The 10020-nt window shown below is 40.2% G+C and overlaps 1 protein-coding gene across 2 annotated transcripts; it reads left to right on the forward strand.

Moving 5' to 3' along the window:
- The first annotated feature begins 3006 nt into the window (after positions 1-3006).
- On the forward strand, positions 3007-9914 carry LOC121372399 (uncharacterized protein CXorf65 homolog). 2 transcript variants are annotated; one of them, XM_041498703.1, is made up of 5 exons: positions 3007-3358; positions 5265-5351; positions 7597-7713; positions 8389-8472; positions 8831-9914. In XM_041498703.1, exons 1-5 carry the CDS (start codon positions 3334-3336, stop codon positions 9025-9027), a joined length of 510 nt encoding a protein of 169 aa, XP_041354637.1. In that variant the 5' UTR covers positions 3007-3333; the 3' UTR covers positions 9028-9914. The 2 variants fall into 2 exon arrangements, with proteins under 2 accessions (XP_041354637.1, XP_041354636.1); XM_041498702.1 differs by lacking the exon at positions 3007-3358 and having other exon boundaries at positions 5125-5351.
- Positions 9915-10020: the final 106 nt, after the last annotated feature.

Consider the following 10020-nt stretch of genomic DNA (forward strand, 5'->3'; position numbering starts at 1 on the left):
CTGTAATCTACTATACGAGTTTGATCATTCATTCATATAACTCAGTCGGTTGAGTGCTCGCTTGAGATGCTTGTGTCGCAGGATCGAATCACCTCGATGGATCCATTCAATTGATTGGTTACTTTTCTCGTTCCAACCAGTGCACCGCAACTGGTCAAAGGCCGTGGTATGTTCTTTCCTGTCTATGGGAAAGTGCACATAAAAGATCCCTTGCTGCATTAGAAAAAATGTAGCGGGTTTCCTCTGATGACTACGTGTCAAAATTGCCAAATGTTTGACATCCAATAGCCGATGATTAATTAATCAATGTGTTCTAGTGGTGTCGTTAAACAAAACAAACTTTAACTTTCATTCATTTGTAGTAAATTTCGTGCTTATATCTAATTAAGGTTCGAGCACGCTGTCCTGGGCACACTCTTCAGCTATCTGGAGTGCCTGTCCAGGACAGTGGCTTAGTTGTATCAAGAGAGAAGTTGGTGTAGTGACCTTACACCTACACGCTGCGTCGTTAAACTCGCTCTTGATCGGAGCCGGTACCGGGAGGCGAACCCAGTACCTACCAGCCTTATGTCCGATGGCTTAGCCACTACATATCCGAGGCTGGTGGTACTTGAAGGCTCTCTACACAATACAAAATAATCACCGCCCCTTTCGCAAATTCTGAACACTAAATTCAATTGATAAATATTATTTAACATACATTGTATATTATGTCTATTGGCAATCGACAGACGTTCTGTGAATGAAACATCGTGACAAGCATACTGGTCAACTGTACTACCGTGTTGGTCAGCGAAAACGTCTTGTTTGCAGACGACAGGCGGTTCCAGTGTGCAGAAAGTGGTCCGCGGGAGGTTATCCCCTCTCGCTGATTTATAGCACACCTGGTTTGTTTTCTTCCAATTGATTTTTATATTACCTGACAAATTGCTTCTCGCCAATCACCACGGATCAGACACTCGACTGATGATAAAGAAAAGACCCTTATGCTGTTAATACCCAATACGTCAACCTGGAATAGCCATTCATTGCCCGTGTAGGCTTTGCTTTATAATCATAATACATGTATATCAAAACTTACATACACCATGCATTGTTACGTGTAAGTGTACAAGTAGCAGAACACATCCATATTCATGTAGATGTATTTAAATATCTATTCTCCAAACAGTATTCGTTAATTTTTCTCTCTTCCATGTTAAAATTAATTGATAATTCGTATGCATAGTCAGGAGATCGATAATCGGTGACTATTCAATATGTTCTTTACTGCCAGACTGGAAACTGCAGTACATTATACGGAAGGCTTGTATTGTGCGGGCAATGTCTTCTATGGTTGACGCCTTAACAAGCGCCTTGCCTGCAGAATTGTAGTAATGTGTAACAATAAACGAGATACAATGCACCAAAGAAATGGAATGTCTTAGTTGCTGAATTAATGTTGCCTTTCTGAACTTAGATTATTTACGGTTGTGTTTACATTTCCATAATTAACACATTATGATAGATTAGAGAATAATATACTGTGAGCATAAAATGTTCATTAGAGAGTCACGATCAAAGAACACTATTTCTAGAAACCAACAAAACATATCCCACAACTTTTTTTCTCTCTGGCTCTGTTTGTCTGAATGTTTATCTATCCGTCCGTCCGTCCGTTCGTCCGTCTCTCTCTCTCTCTCTCTCTCTCTCTCTCTCTCTCTCTCTCTCTCTCTCTCTCTCTCTCTCTCTCTCTCTCTCTCTCTCTCTCTCTGTGTCGGAGTCTGTGTGTCACTATTGGTGTGTGTGTGTGCGTGTGTACGTGTGGTTACGTGTGGACATATGGTTACGGACCACTCATATTGAGAGAAGAACCCGCTGTCGCCACTTCATGGGCTACTTTTTTCGACTAGCAGCAAGGGATCTTTTATAAGCACCATCGCACAGACAGGATAGTACATACCACAACCTTTGTTACACCAGCTGTGGAGCACCCAATAGCCTCGATATCTTTATAATATTAACACCCAATAGTCGCGATATCCTTATAATATTAACACCCAATAGCCGCGATATTCCTTGTGCTGGGGCATCATGCCTGAAATAACTACTACTACATATACTACTACCACTACTACTACTACTTATACTACTACCACTACTACTACTTATACTACTACTACTACTACTATTACTACTTATACTACTTCCACTACTACCACTACTACTACCACTACCACTACTACTACTTACACTACTACCACTACTACTACTTATACTACTACCACTACCACTACTACTACTTATACTACTACTACTACTACTACCACTACTACTACTTATACTACTACCACTACCACTACTACTACTTATACTACTACTACTACCACTACCACTACTACCACCACCACCACCAACAACAACAACAACAAAAACAACACTACTACTACCACTACCACTACTACTACCACCACTACTACTACTACTACTACTACTACTACCACTACTATTATTACTACTACTACCACTACTACTACTACCACTACTATTATTACTACTACTACTACTACTACTACTACTACTACTACCACTACTATTATTACTACTACTACCACTACTATTATTACTGCTACATCTATTACTACTTCCACTACTACCACTACTACTACTACTACCACTACTACTACTACTATTACTACTACCACTACTACTACCACTACTACTACTACTACTACTACTACTACTACACTACCACCACTACTACTACTACACTACCACCACTACTACTACTACACTACCACCACTACTACTACTACTACCACCACTACAACTACCACTACTACTACTATTATTACTACCACCACTACTATTACTACCACTACTCAATCTTTAGATCTGTGTATACCTATATATAAGACGCTCCTAATATAAGGTCCCTTTTTGTAAGACAAGTCACGGTTGCACAAAGTGAAAGTGATAATAATGCCAATACTGTGTTGGCGTGGCGCGTTAGGCTGGCTCGGCAGAACTAGATGGCAGGATATTGGCGCCCCAGTGTCATAACACAAAACCGATCTGTCGTTTTCAAACACCCAGACAAAAAAACTGATCGATTCGGCAGATCCGTTCCATCTTGGTTTCAGTGATCTACGGTGCGAGATGACCGATTCCACATTAGCACCGTGATTTCGTGAAATACCTGTGTTTTATACAATACCTGTGGGTTGTTTTGTTGTTGTTTTTACAATACCTGATTTATTGGTGGACGTTTAAGTCATTTCAGTTTGTGCATGAATTAACAGTGAAAAGTAGTTTTTAAAAACAAGAAAGGGACAATTTAGCAAGTTATGAGAAATGTTCGTGACTGTGAAGTATGGAGGTAAGTAATTTTATTTTATTCACACACGCACACGCACACGCACGCGCACACACAGGTACATACACAAACAAAAACATGCATGCATGCACATATATATTACAAATGTTATGTACATACCATCCTATCTACCTACACATCCATCCATCCATCCATCCATCCATCAATGCATGCATACAAACAGAATGGTTCGGTGGTTACGGTGGTGGTCTGGGAACGGTGGGCCTAAGATTCGAGTCCCGGCAACGGCATGAGAGACAAGTTGTGAGGCCAAAAAGGATTTTATCCCCTGTGCCAGTGCGTTTATATTTTTGTATGTACTAGTCTAACCCGAAACACATACAATACATAGATATTCATACATACATACATACATACATACATACATACATACATACATACATACAAATACACACACACACACATACATACATACATACATACATACAAATACACACATACATATATATATACACACACACATACATACATACATATACATACATACATGTATATACATCATACATACGCACACACGCACACACGCACGCATGCACAATATGTATAGATGCTTAGACGTACGAACAGCTATATAGAGTTGCAAACAAATCACTACACATTTTGCAGGGATTATAACTAATAGTGTGGGTAGAATGATGGAAATACATGGCGAATGGGTTTCAGACCAGCTCACCCCCCACCCCTGCACCCCCTGTTTGGTACTTATATATAGATGGCTGGGATGGCACTTCAGCTGTCTCTCGTCTGTGTACTGTAATATAGTATACAATGCCCCGAATTGAAAATAAGACGTTGGTGTCTCCTGTTTCTGCATTGTTCAAATATTCTTTGATCGATTGTATCAGCACAGTGGTTGTTTTGTTGAATAAAAACCAGTATTCCGTACTTCTGTCACCCGCTTATGTTCGGTTTGCTGTTGTCAATTCTATTCAGTTTTTGGGGTTTTTCACAAACAGTTAATGTTGCCAAGCTGTAGTACTTACAGTAATCATAGATTGATTTTCTCATTTCCCTATTGATGTTTTGCCGTAAGTATAATTAATCACAATACAGAGCATCATTAGAGGATGATTAGGCTGAATCAGGGTCACGGTAACTATCGTCATAAAACGGATTAACTTTTCACTTGCAAAGATAGATGAAGCTAAATTTTTCTATTTGTTGTTGTTGTTGTTGTTGTTTTTTGGTTTTTTTTGTTGTTGTTGTTTTGTTTGGGGTTTTTTTTTTTGGGGGGGGTAAATTTATTATTTTATTATTCCAGGTGTAAACGTTAACAAGAATATATATTTTGCACCGGCGTTGCGGGGGTGGTGGAGGGGAGCATGGGGGTCATGCCCTCATCACACCTCTTTTTCCCCCACTACGTTTTGCATTTCCCTATGTCGCCCCATAACATGCTTATAGTGTGGTCCTCCTTTAAAATACTGGCAACCTTTTGACGTTTGCTTAAACAAAATGTTTGAACCACAGGTCGTCTGTTGCCCATACTATACTATAATAGCATTCCATAGTCTCATATGTAATATATTCTTGTAATATTCCGTAATTGTGTAATACTAATGTAACAAAAGACAAATTACGTGTTTCTATATTTACATCTGACGTCTGTATGTTTAATCATTCTGAAAGTCATAGACCGTATCTCGCAAGAGCAGAGGGAAGTTATCTCCCCCATCGTAAAAAAAAATTCCTTTATAAAGTGATGTGGTTTTGTTGTCTTGTTTTGTTTTGTTTTTTAATTGCTTTTCTTGTTGTTGTTTTTTGTTTAGTATGTTGCCCTGGGTTTTTTTTTACACACATCACCCCACAAGTTATTTTAGGCTGGGTATAACTCTAAAGACAACCATGACAACATATTTTATTAATATTTTTATTTTTATTTCTTCAGATCAGTGTAGTAAGCTTGTCAACTACAACTGCCGGAATAAAGTGCTCCTCAGTCATATCAAAAAGACGTGTTTGGGTGCTAAGAACGGTCAGTATTCCACGCGTTGCATATTTAAACTGCTAGTTAGCTCAGAACGTGCAATAAGATTTGGTTAATATACTCTTCAAAAAAAGAAACGCAAAAGGGTACAAATGGGTTATAACTCCGATTTTATGTTTCCTACCGGTTCATGCTTTGTGAATATAAGGTCATTGCATGTCCCAAACACATTCCCACGGTTACATTCGATAAAACGCAGCTACTGTACAATAAAGTTCCAAAATGTGAATATTCGCAAAAACGCAGCCACGTGCAAACCATGTCACCACTGCACGTGCGTTGTCTGCACGTGCAACATGAACACCGACAGTATAAAAGTGCAGGGTGTTCGCTTGCCTGGCCTCTGTATCTGGCCGACAGTTGACAATCCAGGACATGCCACGTCTCAGTGAACCGCAGAGAAACAATGCCATCGGCCGACTAGACGCAGGCGAATCCAGAACGGCCGTTGCCAGGGCATTCCATGTGTCCCCAAGCACCATCTCCAGACTGTGGGACCGTTACCAGCAACATGGATCAACACGTGACCTCCCTAGATCCGGTCGACCACGGGTCACTACCCCCGGGCAGGACCGCTACATCCGGGTACGCCACCTTCGGGAACGATTGACTACTGCCACCTCCACAGCCGCAGCAATACCAGGTTTGCGCAGGATATCCGACCAGACAGTACGGAACCGCCTACGTGAGGTAGGAATTCGTGCCAGACGTCCAGTTCGAGGTGTCATCTTAACACCACAACACCGTCGACTCCGACTGCAGTGGTGCCAGATTCATCGACAATGGCCTCAACTGCGATGGAGACAGGTGTGGTTCAGTGACGAGTCCCGATTTCTGCTCCGACGTCATGATGGAAGATGTCGCGTGTATAGGCGTCGTGGTGAACGTTATGCGGCAAACTGCGTGCAGGAAGTGGACAGATTCGGCGGGGGTAGTGTCATGGTGTGGGCAGCCATCTCACACACTGGCAGAACTGACCTGGTCCACGTGCAGGGCAACCTGAATGCACAGGGCTACATTGACCAGATCCTCCGGCCACACATCGTTCCAGTTATGGCCAACGCCAACGCAGTGTTCCAACATGACAACGCTAGGCCTCACACAGCACGTCTCACAACGGCTTTCGTACAGAACAACATTAGTGTCCTTCCTTGGCCATCAAAATCACCGGATTTGAACCCAATTGAGAATCTATGGGACGAGTTGGACCGACGCCTCCGACAGCGACAACCACAGCCCCAGACCCTGCCCGAGCTGGCAGCAGCCTTGCAGGCCGAGTGGGCCACCATCCCCCGGGACGTCATCCGTACTCTGGTTGCTTCAATGGGCAGGCGGTGCCAGGCAGTTGTCAACACACGCGGAGGCCACACCCGGTATTGACTCCAGATGACCTTGACCTTGGTGGTGTGTCCTATCACTTACTCACAATGGACTAGAGTGAATTGTGAACAATCCTGCAACATTTGGTAATTATCGGACTCACCATTCAATAATTAAATCAATTCTCCAAATGTTACGACAATGTGGTTTTGCGTTTCTTCTTTTGAAGAGTATACTTCGACAAATGTTGATCGTTGCAGTTGGCATTATGAGATATTTAATATGTACTTCTCCATAGATAGGACAGCATCTACCACTGTCATTGACATAACAGGCGAACCGCACTGATTGGAGCGGGAATAACTCAACAAGAATGACCAGTTACACCTGAGGCAGGTGTTCTTTCATTAATTCAAAGTGGCTGTGTAACAAAACATGTCTACAGAGCAGGTGTTCTTTCATTAATTCAAAGTGGCTGTGTAACAAAACATGTCTACAGAGCCTTTCAGAAGAATACATTCTGCGTTTAAAAGCTACCAACAAACTAGCTCGAGTCACCTCCAGCCCTACCCCTTATTGATATATACCCCACATATCAATACCAATAAGGTGTAGGGCTGGAGGTGACTCGAGCTATCAACAATCACGTGTCCACAAAGGACATTTCATGGTTGTACGAATTCATGTAAATTTACGTCTTTCAATAAAGTCATCTGCTAAAAAAGTACATATTTTACAAGTATGTTGGCTGGCCTGTATAGACAGGTGTGTTGTACTGGGTGTGTGTGATATTAAAATTCGACATAATTTTATTTCATTTTTTGTCGTAATTGTTAAGCTAAAACGTTATTAGTACAATATATGCTGAAGACCATAAGATGTGATTTTTAAATTAAATTATGTTCTTTTTCAGAGGTAATAGATTTATCTGACGAAAATGGAATAGTGAAAAACTTGAGACAACACCCGAATGATTACGGTACGGCGTACTTCAAAAAGAGGGAGTCGGTTATTCTGCTCAAAGTACAAAGTAAGATATTTTAGTTTAATGTCTCTAAATATCAATATATTCATTGGTCATCGTTCGGTTGTTGGGTTTTGTGATGGGGGTTTTCATGAATTAAACAATTCACTGTGGAATAGGTCTAATGTATTTATTATTAGGGGACCAAACACAAACTTTCATAAATGTGAATATCGAATGTGCTATGCATGAGTTTAAATTAGGCTAATAGCTATAAAATACCTGACTAGATATTTTATTTCATCGTGCATCAATGACTGTGGAATGTACTTTCCTGCCTATGGGAAAGTGCTTATAAAAGATCCCTTGCTGCTTATTCGGTGGGAGTAGCCTGTGTACCAGCATCTCAATCAATCTCTCTCTCTCTCTCTCTCTCTCTCTCTCTCTCTCTCTCTCTCTCTCTCTCTCTCTCTCTCTCTCTCTCTCTCTCTCTCTCTCTCTCTCTCTCTCTCTCTCTCTCTCTCTCTCTCTCACACACACACACACACACACACACACACACACACACACACACACACACACACACACACACACACACACACACACACACACACACACACACACACACACACACACACACACACCATGTGTCGAAATAACCTTATAGACACCAAGTAACTGTTGTGTCATTAAACCAAAGAGTGACAATGGCAGTATAAACAAATTAATGCGTTATTTCAGGTATTCAAGGAACGGGTGATCAGCCGGAGAAAATACTTTTCATACCGATGCTGAATAGTTTGGAAAACGACAAAACATTTATAGGTATAAACAAATGTAATTATATAACATAAAATGTAATATATAAAATATTACAATTATAACTTCGACAATATATTAATAATTAATATTTTTAATTCTAAATACAGTAGTTGCAGTCTTAATGGCTGATGCCAGTTTGTTAATGTGAAATAGTAGCGTTTAATATTTCATATACAAATGTCCATTATTAATTAATTTATTAATAAACTAATTTATTTATTTACATTTGTTGGGGAAAAATCCTCTCCATCTGAAAGCATTTTAAAGCTGGTCATCAATTTGATTTTGACATTTAAAAGTGTCGATTTTTTTTTTTAAACGCATATTATTTTATATTAAAATATCGACATATTTATTTCAGATACATTGAATGCGAGCCCAGAAAAAGAAAAAGAACTTGTTGAAAAGACACCGAAGCTGAGAAGAAAGTCATCAAGTTTTGAAATGACTTTTGAAGAAACTAAGAATGGGAAAACTAGACTTAAATCTTCTAACACACCTAGAAGAGGTTTAGGTCGTAGATCAACCACGCGAAACTTGATGAAAGTGAAAAACTAGAGTTATTATCTATCATGGGCCTAATTCACTAAACTCTCGCAACTTTGCGATCTCGCAGTGCAATGCTAAAAGACTTGTAAACAGGATGCTTTGCTGTCTAGCAGAGCCTAAGAGACTTTTGTGAATTAGGCCCCAGTTCACCAGACGTGTGCAAAAACATAACTCCCAAGATGTGTAACTGAATGAAACCCGATCTTATTGGTTCCTCTATTTTTTTACTATATCAACTCTACCGCATACGACAGCTATCAGCTAAGTAAAAAGGTACTTGAGATTTTTCCTCAGCTCTCTTGTGCAGTAGCCTAGGCTTTAGTAATCTGAGGAAAGCCAGCGTCATGCCGTGTCCAAGATGACTTTTCATTCGATGAAATCAAACCATCGGTGGTATGACCAGCAATTCGGAATAGCTGTTCACAACGATAGATCATCAAAACATCAGATAGCATTGGCTTTGTCCAGATCTTCTATTGAAAGACAGAGCGAGATGGACTGTAAGATTTCATTTCACTCAGAATGTCAAACGGAGATTTCTTTTAAACGTGAAGACAAGGGGACGAGAGGTTCCCAACGCATAACAATACAAAAAGTTCCTTAAACGTGCACATTTTGTACAGCTTGAAAAGAAACTATATTACCGTGTCATGATTATTTTTGTTTATTGCATTTTCCCCCTAGTTATCTTAAGCTAGGCACCTGAAACATTTCCGAAATTAACTCTGTGTTCCACCAATATTTCGTGTACCTGGAATTGGGCTCCACAGGATAATGTTTTCATAATGTGTTTGTTTGTAATTATTATTCTAGGACAGTGATTCCAACCATAGGGTGAAGTGGACAAATACATCGGGATGTGACAGACATTTAATCTAATAAAACATCACTATGTATTGTCGCTGTTCTTGTTGTTCTTGTTGCAAAAGTCTGACAATAGTTGTAAGCAAAATCAACTGGCCTTTTTAATGAGAAAAATAGCATTCGTTTGACTTCAACGAA

This window comes from Gigantopelta aegis, chromosome 4 (assembly GCF_016097555.1).
Source record: "Gigantopelta aegis isolate Gae_Host chromosome 4, Gae_host_genome, whole genome shotgun sequence".
In the NCBI taxonomy this organism is placed as follows: domain Eukaryota; kingdom Metazoa; phylum Mollusca; class Gastropoda; order Neomphalida; family Peltospiridae; genus Gigantopelta; species Gigantopelta aegis.

Coding starts and splice junctions, on each gene's coding strand:
- LOC121372399 (XM_041498702.1), top strand. CDS start 5,147: ATGTTGCCCTGGGTTTTTTTTTACACACATCACCCCACAAGTTATTTT. Junction 5,352..7,596: donor GTGTTTGGGTGCTAAGAACG/GTCAGTATTCCA, acceptor GTTCTTTTTCAG/AGGTAATAGATTTATCTGAC. Junction 7,714..8,388: donor TATTCTGCTCAAAGTACAAA/GTAAGATATTTT, acceptor GCGTTATTTCAG/GTATTCAAGGAACGGGTGAT.